Genomic DNA, 13100 nt, shown 5'->3' on the forward strand with positions numbered 1-13100 from the left:
TAGCCAAGATTATTCTTCTAAGAATTTGATCATTTTGGGTGATCCTTCTCTTCAGTATCCAACAAGAGACACTGGAGAAGGTGATCAGCAAATGATGCAGAATACTGTTGAGCTTTAGAAGACCATGGTGCACAGGCTGGGGAACGTGGGTGTTCATTCATTTCAGCCAGACAAGTAGTTTTTGATCTTGGCTATCTTCTTGTTCTTTGTAGTAGTGGTCATGGGAGCTGTTTCCTTTTCTCTGACACAGCTCATTGGATCTTCTGTACACCATGTGCCTAGTAACTTGCAGTCAGACCTTGCTGTAAGCCTGGCCTAGGGAGACTGTACGGTTATGGTGGTGTTGTCAATATTTTTTGTGTGTGCAAGCAGTCCAGCTTGTACATGATGTTAGAACTTGTTTTGAAGTTTAAACTTGGAGGAATGGAAGCAGTAATACAGTGATTTCTTTTTAGATTTGCAAAACTTGCTGTTTTGTGAAAACCAGATACTGATAATTCTGATAGCATTAATATGTTAAAAGACTGTCCCATGGTGCTCTAATTAAGCATGTTGAATATGCTATGTTTTCTTGCAGAGCTTCCGTCAGACCTGAGTAACACTTTGTGTTTTAATGGTTCTTTTTTAGTTACCTGGGAACAGCTTCTCCCTATGATGCAGCCAAAGTGCTGGCTAAAAAAGGAGATACTGCTTCTCTCAAAGCTGCTGCTGAGGTGGCTCTGATAGCAGGGGAAAGAGATCTCTCTGTGACGTTCTCCTTCAGGTGTGCCCAAGAATTTCTGTCTTCCAAGAACTGGGTTGGGGCACAAGAGGTCCTCCAGCAGCATGAGAGCTTATTGGTCAGTGTGGTTTTATTTAGTTACTGCTTCCTTACTAATTAGTTGCTACAGCAGCTGCTAGTTCTACTGCTCATTTTTCTGTGATACATCACTTGCATTATCCTTAGGTTTGTTTTCAGAGGGAGGCCTGCATATTTAAAGACGTACTTGAGCTGTACAAGCCCCAAATGATCATTTCTGCTCTTGGAAGATTTAAAAAAATGTTTTAAAAGGTTGAAAATGTTATACAGATATAATACAAGAGACATGTTAAAGTCTGCACTCATGATTTTTCAAAATAGTTTGTATCCTATCAAATATATACAATGAAAGATAATCTCTTCATATAAAACAGGTGATGTGTTACAACTTTGAGAGCAGCAATTAGATGAATGACAGTCATGTCTTTATTATTACTGTATATACTCATATATAAGTCTAGAAATTTTTGTCAAAAATTGACCCTAAAAACTTAATCGACATCCACAGGGCAATGTAAGTAGTGTATTTTAACTCTGTTCCTTCTCTGAGTAGAGTGGCAAAAGATAAGATCTTAGTTCATCCTGGGAGCACCCAAAAGAAGCACCAACCCCTTCTGCTCTTTCCACCATGATGCTGCTTCTGGCCTTTTTGAATGCTTGGGTGGGAAAATGGCAGTGGTGGCACCTTTTTGGTGCTTCCACTCAAAAAGAGTGCCAAGAGGAATTGGGCTTAGAAGGATCTGAATAAGACATTTTTGTATGAAGACAGTAAACTTTGTCCTTTACATCTTTTGTTGCATGGTCCTAAATTTTATCTTCAACTTATCTACGAGTCATATCAAAATCCATAATTTTGGCCCCAAAACTTGCCGTTGACTTATACATGAGGCTGAGTTATAGTCGAGTATATACGGTCTGCTAATTATGGGGATTAATACTGTCAACCATACATTTCAAATTCAAGCAGAAGTGCAGCTCTACCAAAGCATTAGTACTTAAGTTTTAGTACATTTGCTCTAGGAACCTATTCTTAATGTAAATTTTATTGCTTAGTATATATGCATGTATTTATCAAGAGAGTTAAAAATCTGTAGGTTGCGATCGTATTTGTAGAGAGTAAGGCTTATTGGATAGTGTGTCTTACTACTTAGTAAACATGTTAAGGTTTGCAGTTAATTTCATGGTTGCTTCCCTAAATATATGATAATTCTGTAGCACAAATGGCATGTGGGTTGGATTGATTTGAGATTTAGGATTGTGCTTTTGGACAGTATAAAGTCTCCATTTAGTGCAAATGTGTACCATCCAATTAGTAAGCAAACATATTTATTAAATACATTAGATAATTGATGAAAGTCTCTTTTTTTGGCTAAGATAAAAAACATTTTGTATATACAGGATTCTTTGTTTTCCCCTTTGTAACTTTATATCTACCCTTTCATCCATATAAACCCATTGAATACATCACCTCAAATATTATGGGAAATAGTGCATTCCCTATCAGGTTTCATTTTATTTCGTTTTCTTTTTTTAAAAAAAACATTAATTTAAATGATTGATATCTTATTCATTTATAGGGGCATAGATTGGTATTCTGTCTTAATGAATTGCTTCACAAGTGCTTGAATGAAAGGAATTTCGTGGAAGCCAGAGGTCCATCCACTCCTTGCTACCACAGCTGGTCAGTGAAGCAAGATGGCTCTTTTGCAGAAATGGTGATTGGTGTATGGCAGAGTATATTTGGTGTGAATACTGTGGAACAGTCACAGGACATATTTGAACAGCTGAGAACTGTTGAGTATCCTCCTACAACTACCAACACTCATCCCAGGCAGGTAATTTGTGCATTAATTCACAAGTTGCACAACAGTTCTAAGTCCAGTCACAACTAAGGAAAAGCCACCGAATCATTAAGATTTAGATTTCTGTTGCCTTACTGTTTATCAACTGTCTAGTTGGGGCAAGCAATTTGATTCAACCTACAGTCTCTATAATAAATAATAATAATAATAATAATAATAATAATAATAATAATAATAATATTGTATACCGCTTTTCCAAAGATCAGAATGGTTTACAGTCGATAAAACCAAGTACAACACATCTCATAAAAATCCATATTACAAATATACAATATATAACACTAAAAACTCCAACACAATCATTCAAAGGGTAAAGCAGAGAATCGATGGCAACAGAATACACAGCTTCATTCTTCAGGGGGGAAGGCTTGACAAAAGAGAAGGGTTTTCAATCTCTTTTTAAATGTTTCTGGGGGGGGGGTCGTCAGACGGAGCTCCTCGGGAAGATTATTCCACATCTGCGGGGCCGCCACTGAAAAGGCCTTTTGGGAAGTGGAGACATATTTGGATGAAGGGACTTCCAACAGATTCTTCCCAGATGTTCTGAGTGTGCGGGGCAGATTATATGGGGGGATGCGGTCCCTCAAGTAACTCAGGCTCAAGCCATATATAGGGCTTTATAGGTAATAACCAACATCTTGTATTGCGCTCGGAAGCGAATGGGCAGCCAGTGAAGATTTTTCAGAATGGGTGTTATATGGTCAAACCTAGATGTACTGGTGACCAGTCTGGCTGCCATATTTTGTACTAACTGTAGCTTCCAAGCTTGGTACAAGGGTAGCCCCATGTAGAGCGCATTACAGAAATCTAAGCGAGAGGTTACCAGAGCATGTACCACAGTTTCAAGGTCCCTTTGGCCCAGGTAGGGTCGCAGTTGGCGTATCAACCGAAGTTGATAGCAAGCACTTCTGACTGTCGCATCTACTTGAGATGTCAACTGCAGGAACGAGTCCAGAAGTGCTCCTAAACTGCGAACTTTGTCCTCCAGGGGAAGTGTGACCACATTCAGAACTTGTGGATAAATTTCCTTCCCCGGGCCTATGCACTTATGTGATATCAATAACATAATGAGTAGCTGCAAGTGGCAGAGTAAGCAAATGAAACACATTATGTCTCAAGGCTGATTCTGGTTCATAGCTGGTCTTGTGGGCTTTTATTTGTTAAGGTCTTTTTTTAAAAAAAAAATTTCCTAGTGACATACCGAAACATGTTTCTTTTTTGTTTTCCTTTCTTTAGCTCTTGTTCCATATTTCTCATGATCTGACCCTAGCCCTTTTGAGCATTCAGACTTCTTCCTGGGAGGAGGCAGTGGAAGCTATTCTTGGAGCGGTGACACGCAGCTTTGATGCTGGAAACTTTAGTCTCATGCAAGATATCTGCAGTCTTCTTTTTCCTACAGGTAAAGCTTCATTCTTCCTTTGGATCATTAAGTATTTGAAAAGATAAGTGGGAAGAGATAAGGGCTGGAGTCTCCCATCCTCCTTGGGGTAATATTATTTGATAACTCTCCCCCCCCCCCAGCCCAAATATGACCATTCGTATTCATTGAAAGACTATCCTCCACTTCCCTTAGTGGACCAGAAGTAGGCCAATGCTGAGAAAACAAATACAGTTTTCTTGCAGCGCCCATTCCTATTCTGTGTCTAGGAAGCAGAGACAAAAATATTTTCTATTGATGTGTGAGGGCATCCACATTGGGCTTTAGTGCTCTTCTTAGCTCAAAAGGCTTGTAAAATATTGTTAAAAGTGATTCCCAAAAGGAGCCCTTCCTAGTTCTTTACCTGTGTAACTCACAAGGACCTTCTATTGCTGGTCAGTATTCTTTTGCTGACTTGCTAAACTTTGGTCACTTGTACAAGCCTTATTCTCTCTCACACACTCCTCCTCCTCTTCCTCCCTCCCCCCCCCGAAAAACCCTTCGTTCTTGAAAAGTGGTCCCTTCACTGTTAGCTTCTCTTTTCCATCTTGTTCTCGACTCCACTGACTCTTGTAGCAAAGGAGAAAAACAAAAGATTTTGCACCCACAGTTCCTTCCCCTCCACCTCATCATTTTGCAAAGGAAATTGCAAGAACCAGCAGTTGTTTGTCCAAAAAGAGAAGACCAAGGCTCAAATTAGAAGAGCTGTAGTCCATCTTGGCCTACAGATAATCTCCAAGGATATGGCCTTACTGCACTGTTGAGATTTTCATCTGCTTTCTGTACAGTTGGATGGATTGACATTCTTCAACAGTGTGCAAGATGAAATTATTGTTCTGCTGGGCCACTAGGGGGCAGCAGAGGACATCTTTTTTTAAAAAACCGATTACCAGCTTTTGTAGAGCACCCTTATTCTAGTAACAAAGCTTTCCATCTTATCTTATCTGATAAGGACTGTATTAGGCCTGCCTTATCTTTTTCTTTTCTCTATTCCAGAGATCAAGGCCTTATCTTTTTCTCTATTCTAGAGATCAAGTTCTGGACCTTGACATGTGTGCACTAAGATTCCACTCACCCCATTTTAATTGATCAGATTGTGTTTCACTGAAACTGTCCTGACTACCTCACCCTCATTTCAGGCAGAATTTTCCATAATATATTCAAAGGGAAACTTGAAAACCAATTGTATCTTGGGTGTAGCAGGTCAGTCAGTGCTGCCCACGGGCATTATTAAGAATATGGAATTCTGTCACCCACAGAGGAAGAAGAGGGCAGAATAGTCTTGTACCTCAAAAGGTGCTTCAGTTTTCCTATACTACAGATTACCACAGTACCTTTCCTTTGAGAGAATGAATTCAGGATGGGCAACCCTCATAAACAGTAAGAAAATGAATAGTGTAGCTCATATACACACCCCTACTATCTGCAGTGGATGACTTTAAGATTCTACTAGTAGTTCTGTTGTAGTCTTAGTTTCAGAGACATAATTCCTTAGGATACTGCCTGCCATTCCTTCAGACTTCAACCACCACCTTATGCAAAGGCCATATGCTACAGCTGTAACAACTGTAACATGCATAACTTTCTCAAGTGTTTTTGTTTGTTTGTTTGTTTGTTTTTTGAGAGAAGGGCAGGATTTATATGTTGTGTCTAGAGGAACTTGTGCATAAGCCCATTTCTGTCCCAGCAACACTCTGAAGTCCTCCAAAAGTTAGAAAAAGCCGCCACTTGTTTTAACAGATGCAATCCTTGCTGTTGTTATGCGCCTTCAAGTCATTTCATGGCACAATTTCTTCAGAGGAGGTTTGTCATTGCCTTCCACTGAGGCTTAGAAAGTGTGACTTGCCCAAAGTCACCCAGTGGGTTTCATGCCTGAGCTGGGAATCAAACCCTGGTCTCTAATCTTAGTTCAGCACTCAAACCACTATACCATGCGGGGTCTCAGATGGAACCCCAGATTCTTAGTTCTCAGCCAGATATAAGGTTGCCAACAATGTCACCTGATTATCATCAGCCTTGGACTGCAGATACAGTAATCTAAACCTGGCTGTGGTCCCAGTCTAAGCATTATTTTTAGTAACAGTGCACTAACAGAGGTCCTATTGCATGGATGGGCAAATGTAGACAGTATGCTGCCCCCAGATGTCTTTTCCCTTCCCCCCTTTTCCCCAATAAAGTCTTCTGTTTCAGAGTATGCTGGTTTTTTCATGGTAAAACAAAGTGTGTGGAGGCCATGTTCATTTTTGTTGCACAAAAATGCTAATCTGAAGAATTCATTTCCAACTGCTGCTTCCACTCTTGAGTGTTGCTGAATTTGGTAGTAGGATAGCATAACACATGATGGGATGCCAGGGGCTGAAATCAGCTTCTGGATCCCATCAAGGTTGTCCAACCCTACAAACAAAAGCCAATCAATCTCCCCAAAGTGGGAAAACAAGGAAGACAATTACTGTTTCCTAGAAATCATAGTATTCAAACATGTTCTACCCATAGAAGGTATCTCCTTGTTTTTCCATTCTCCCGAAAAGATGTAACTGGAGAATCATTCTCATCCTCTAATGCATGAACAAATTCAAAGTCTGCTACAGGTTCTGCACAGAAATTTCCATTTCCATCAGTGAAGTTCTGTATATTTATTTATTTATAACTTACCTTTCTCCCACCATAGGATTTTCTCTCCTGAACCATATTCCAGACAACTCGCAATGCTCATCCCTTCCATTTTTCTCCCAGCAGAACCATATCCTAGATTATAGTCTTCCATTTGGTCCTTCTATGGTCCTAAGCATATTAATAAAGGTTTCCCCCACAGCATCCTAGGATCTTCTAGGTACCTATATTTCATAGTCATAGAATTGAAGAGACCTCAAAGGCCATCCAGTCCAACCCCCTGCCATGCAGGAATATACAATCAAAGAATCCCTGACATATGGCTATCCAACCTGTTTAAAAACCTTCAAAGGAGACTCCACCACCCTCTGAGGGAGTGTTCCACTGTCAAACAGCTCTTACCATCAGGAAGATCTTCCTAATATTTAGGTGGAATCTCTTTTCTTGTAGTTTGAATCCATTGCTCCAGGTCCTATTCTCTGGGGCTGCAGAAAACAAGCTTGCGCCATCCTCAATAAGATATCCTTTCAAATATTTAAACATGGCTATCATGTCACCACTCAACCTTCTCTTCTCCAGGCTAAACATACCCAGCCGCCTAAGCCTCTCTTCATAGGCCTTTCACTACAGTATTTTAGTTGCCTTCCTCTAGACATGCTCACGCTTGTCAACATCCTTCTTGAATTGTGATGCCCAGAACTTTACACAATATTCCAGGTGATTCCTGACCAAATCAGAATAGTGTGGTATTATTTTCCTTGATCCAGACACTATACTTATATTTATCCTTGGTCAGTCTCTCTCTTTGATATCCTTCCCTAAATAAATACCAGTGTGCCCCACAAATGATATATGCCAACAAGATCTGCTTAATAAAAAAATTACTTCTAGTCATCCTTGCAAACATAGCATGTGGAAGCTGCAATTGATACCAACATAAGAACATGTTTTTCACATGAAAAAGTCCAGAAATGTGTGACTACTCTCAAGACTTTTCACATCACAAAAGCTGCTTGATGACATTAATCTACATCTCAGCTTCATCTCTTGGTTCCATTCTTGGGTGCTATAGTGGTTCCTACTTCCAATAAAGAACATCAGCAGAATATCAGGCTGACATTGATTCTGGGTATGACTTAGTATTTGAAACCTGACAAACTTACCAGCTTCAAGAACTGCTCCAAACCACTAAGCAGATCTGGTGATTTCTCTGTACACCCTGGGTAGTCAGTTTTCCAACACACCACAGATTCCCTTCTTGTAAGTTACACATGGTCTTGGAAGCACTACAAAAACTGTTCTTCAAACAAATGAAATTCATAGTTCTAAGGCTATCTTCTTTCAGATTGGCCCTCTTGTTTACTCTGCCCTCTGCATAAAGCATGTTGAAGATCAATGTACTACCGAAGATCAACTAAGCAGTTTTTACAGAACGTAATGGCTCTTTAGTTGAACTCTTGCTTCATACCAGAAATCAACCTTTGCTATTACAGGTTACAGTGATGTGTTCTTCCTTTCATTCCAAAGCTTACTGACTTCTTACTGTAGATCATACTTTACCTCCTTTCATACTACACCTGTGAGTGAAGAGATATCTACCTCCACTATAGTTTGGTGGAATAAATTTTGCGTTGCAGTAGTATACAGAGTACAACAGATTCTTGTTCCACCATCCCCACAGAGCTGCTGCTGCTTCAGAAACTCTGCCAGCCAGTGTCCCGGTTTTGAAAGTCTGCCAAGTCCTTGGCCAATACATTTACTACGTGTTAGACGCATATGCTCTGCAGATTCATACCCATTGGGATGAAAGTATTTCAAAGCAGACTCTAAAATGAAGCCGCTATTTATCTCACCCAGTCTTACAGTGTCCTTTGACATCCCAGCATGGAGACATTCCCACACCAACAGAGAAAGAAACATTGGCATTTACTGGGAAAGTTTCTTCATACTAATGTATGTCTCCACCCTCTCTCCTAGTTTACATTTAGTGGCTGTTATTTTTGCCTTCTCCCAGACTTGCTTCTTGCAAGTCTTGGTTATGGGTGCCAACCACAAAATAGGAGCCTCTCTTCTCATTTGCTGTAGTTATTAACTTGATTTACCCTCTATCTGCCATGAACCTGGGCAAACCTCAGAACTGGAATGCTTTTTCTAAAGAGGTAAAATAATCAAAATTATTGATAATAGCAGCGTTCCCAGGCATTGCATAATTGTCACTTGCTGTTGATGTTCTTTTCTTGCCTGTTTTATTGAATCAATTCCTGTATTGCTATGTATTTTATATGTATTATCCTACTAGAGATGCCCCTTCCCCACCCCCACTCCCTCTGTGTCATGTCTTTCTAGATTGTAAGCCTGAGGGCAGGGAACCATCCAATTAAAAAGATTGTATGTACAGTGCTGTGTAAATTTACAGCGCTTTATAAATAAAGGTTAATAATAATAATAATAAAACAATCCATGCTGCTTGACTAGAAAATCATGCTAGAGATTCTCCATATACCACCAGGAAGAAGCACTAGCAATAGTGCCAATATTCCTTTCCTTAGTTTGAAACACTTCATATTCTTCCATTTTATTCAAATACAGTGCGCCCTTTCCTTACATGGGGCATCTGAGCTAATGGGGCTCGTGGGTGCAGTGCGGTGCAGGCTTCCAGCATATGCTGGAAGCCACATATGGCACACCCACGTATAAAGCGCGTGCACTATATAGGGAGCCAGCTATGACTGGTATGATATCCTTGGTTAACAAAATATGGATTGTGAAAACCACCATTTCCTGTATTTGGATGCAATAGGACACTTGATTTGTCCCAAACTGAATGGAAGTCTTAAATATCACCTTTCAAATGAGGGAGAAAGGTCAAGTCTAAAACTTGCTATTCAGTTGGCCATCTGTTTTCGCAGGGGATCTGTTCTGGACCCACCAACCCCCCGCAAAGATGGAGGCTGGAGCATATTCAAGACTCATAGGCTTGAATGGGGTGTGCCCCCATGAACGCAGCCCAGGCATGCGCACCAGCAAATAGTGGAGGTTGCCCCTCCGTGGATATTCGAGGGCTCAGATCCACAAGTTAGGAGGGGCGACTGTAGTTTGTTTTTGTAACAACATACCATGGTCACGTGGTATACATAAATGGTAAATCTTAAATAGGACAATAATTAGAAAAATCATGTCTTCACTTTGTGAAGCCATTTTTGAATTAGCATTTTAGCACATCAGACATTTTCCTTCCTCCCTCTTGACTACTCTGACCATTAAAAAGAGCTGTTTTGTCATCTTAGGAAATTCCAAAACAGAATTCAATATAGCATATGATTATCTATGGATTCCTGCATTAGTAGGGATTTGGATTAGATACCCTGTTTCCCCGAAAATAAAACGTAACCATAAAATAAGCTGTAGCACGATTTCTAAGCATTTGCGCAATATAAGCCATACCCCAAAAATAAGACATTGTGATAGGCCCGGCATGGAACAGAAGGGGGTGAGAAGAGAGCAGAAAGATTGGGGCCAATAGTTTTAAAGGAAATGGAGTCACAAGAAATTCGGGATGGAATTCCGAGTTTGGAGAGTTATGACAATGTTCCAAAAGAAGACAACTTAACTATATTTGAATAAATGTAGATTGTTGTACCATACTTAATACAAATAAGACATCCCTTGAAAATAGTGTGTCTTCTTAAGGAAAAATAAATATAAGACAATGTCTTATTTTCGAGGAAACACGGTAGCCTTCCGGTGACTTTCAGCCATACAGTTCTGTGATTTTTAAAAAATATTGTTTTGAGTTGAATGAAAAGAGAATGAATTTATTATTGGAGCAAATATTAAAATAGCATCTGACTAGAGAATATTTTTCCAGCCTTGAATGAGGCAAAATAATATATAGTGATTAAATTCCTCGCAATGATTCACTTATCTAGGATCAAAATTGGATTTTCTGTTGTAGTATTTTGATTTTTGAAAGGACACTGGGATGCCTGGTGTTTGTAACAATATGTATATCTTGTTTGGCAGGATGTGATCATCTGAGATATAACCTGGACCACACAGACTTGCAGAGCATGGCAGCTCTCCAAAGTTTAGAGGCATTTGTGGCTTATGGGCAGCTGTATGACCTGTGGTGGAATCCACCTGGCATTTCTGCCTCAAAGCAATTGGGTCTACTTTCTGAGGCTTGCTCTCCTGTGCAGTCTTTGCTTAGCCAAAACAATACCAAAGTGGACTTTTCATCTGAAGAAACTGCAGTTGAGGCCAAAATCAAGGTTTACTCAGATCCACTGAGTAATGATGCTACCTCAAAGACTGACCCAGCAGCCATGTCAGGCCTATCTGTAGAAAGAGAAGTGAAGCTCAAGGCCTGTAGAGTGCTCCTTTCAGCAGACCATGCTGCAGTCCAGAGTATACAGAGGGATATTTCTCGAGTTCAGCAGACTTTGGCAGACATGATCTGTCAGCATCAGAAAAACAACTTCCACCAAAGTGCCACCTCTGAACAGGCTTTAGAGTCTGCATCTCCATCAGACCAGATTCAGAGGTAAGTCTAATTAAAGACTTGCTGGGGGAAGGGACAAGTAACTATACATACTTTTAATTGAGGTGAATAGTCAGTGCTGTTCAAACTAAGGGCCAGTTTTGAATTTTTAATTTATCTCACATAGTTTGGAAGTCACAAAAACAAACAACCCTCGTACACAACACACACCTCTGCATGGTTGAAATTTATTACATGTATCCTATTTCAGCACTGCAAATAAAATAAAATTACTCATGTATAAGTCTAGAAATTTTAGTCAAAAAATTAACCCAAAAAATGTAAGTTGACTTATCCATAGGTCAATGTAAGTACTGTACTCTGACTTTTTTAAAAAAAGGAACCATCCCCTGCTGAAAGGCAAGAGTATTATCTGTCTTGGACGCACTGACACCTCTCTACTCCCTCATTCATCCAGCCTTTAGTGTGAGCGCAAACAGTGATGCCTGATGGAATTTTGTAATTTCTTTGGCATTGTTTTCCTCTGTTTCATCCTTTAGATCCTTTGTTACATGCCCCTAAGTTTTAACCTTGACTTATCCATGAGTCATATCAAAATCCATATTTTTGCCCCCCAAACCTGCCCTCACCTTATACATGAGGCTGACTTATAGTCGAGTACATACGGGTTTTCAGTGTTTTAAATTATCTGTACTGTAGTTTTAAATATAATTTTTTGAACAAATTTCCCCATCACAGAAATGTGTGCAAGTTACAGTATGAGTTCAGCCTCCATGGGAGGCTGCCACAGTGGGACCTAACAAATTACTTCCTTATAGTGGAGCCTTGAACACAGAACATTCTTGGGTGCCTTTCTTTCCAGTCTATGTGTTTCCCCTTAAGACGATGATTTTTTTAACGTTTTTATGGATTTTTACAGTGTATTGATGTTATATTTGTTTTGATGGATTGCTTTCTATTTTTATAATGGCATATGCTACACAAATAAACTTATGGGACACAAGTTTACTACACCATTTTATATAATGGGACTTCAGCCTCCACAGATTTTGGTATCTGGGGGGTCCTTGAACCAAACCCTAGTGGAAACTTAAGGGCCCATTACATTGTGCTTCCCCCTCAAACCAGCTTCCTTCTCCCCTCAATTTATCCTCAAAGGACCCTGTGAGATGAGTTACATAACTGCCCCATAGTCACCCAGACAACTTCATTGCTATTTTGCGAATTAGAACCTGGCTCCCCCCACACAGTAGTCTCCAGCCTGGAAATAAATACTTGCTAATGAGAGAGACGTGTTCACTTTTAATAACACACTGAAAAGCCTTTAAAGAGTGCCATCAATCATAATTTCTGGTTTTAAATAAATCTGGAATGCTGTACTGGAAGAATCATTTTCAAAAATTTTAATATAACAATGGTTCACCTAAGACACAATCTTACAAGTAAGCTTTGCTTAATTTATTTTCTCCTTTTAAGAAAGTTAATTGGAACAATTGATTTGATGTATTGTTAGAAAATCTGAAAATTATCTTTTTTACAGTAAAGACCAAGTGAATGAACACATTTCTCTACCAGATCTGACAAAACAACTTACAGAAGCTAATAAAAAGTTAGCAGAGTTTCCTGAGACCATAAAGGTAAGCAGAATGATGGTTTTAAAGGCTAGGGGTCTGTCTGAACTGTAGGGGGTTCTGGGGTAGCTTAGTGAAACCCATAAAAATTTGGTCTCTTGAAGGCTTGTTAATGAAATCACTGCTTTCTTACAGGATTAATCTTTTCAGCAATTTTGTTTTTAGGTGGGACAGCAAGCACTCTCCTTAATTAGAAAGGTCTCAAACAAATATACAATTATCGGAGACCTAGTAAGTGTAATTAGTATTGCAAACATTAAAAATACATGCTTTATTGCTT

The 13100-nt window shown here is 39.6% G+C and overlaps 1 protein-coding gene across 2 annotated transcripts in view; it reads left to right on the top strand.

Moving 5' to 3' along the window:
• Positions 1-13100, top strand: part of GEMIN5 (gem nuclear organelle associated protein 5) — a 45283-nt gene that overhangs the window by 31812 nt on the left and 371 nt on the right. For both annotated transcript variants that reach the window (XM_089527886.1, XM_089527896.1), the window contains exons 23-27: positions 629-839; positions 2377-2634; positions 3898-4060; positions 10712-11231; positions 12730-12826. In XM_089527886.1, the coding sequence (XP_089384012.1) occupies positions 629-839; positions 2377-2634; positions 3898-4060; positions 10712-11231; positions 12730-12826 (1249 nt within the window). The remainder of the gene's footprint in view (positions 1-628; positions 840-2376; positions 2635-3897; positions 4061-10711; positions 11232-12729; positions 12827-13100) is intronic.

This window comes from Sceloporus occidentalis, unplaced genomic scaffold (assembly GCF_023333645.1).
Source record: "Sceloporus occidentalis isolate IW3139 unplaced genomic scaffold, rSceOcc1.0.p SCAF_1, whole genome shotgun sequence".
Taxonomy (NCBI): Eukaryota; Metazoa; Chordata; class Lepidosauria; order Squamata; family Phrynosomatidae; genus Sceloporus; species Sceloporus occidentalis.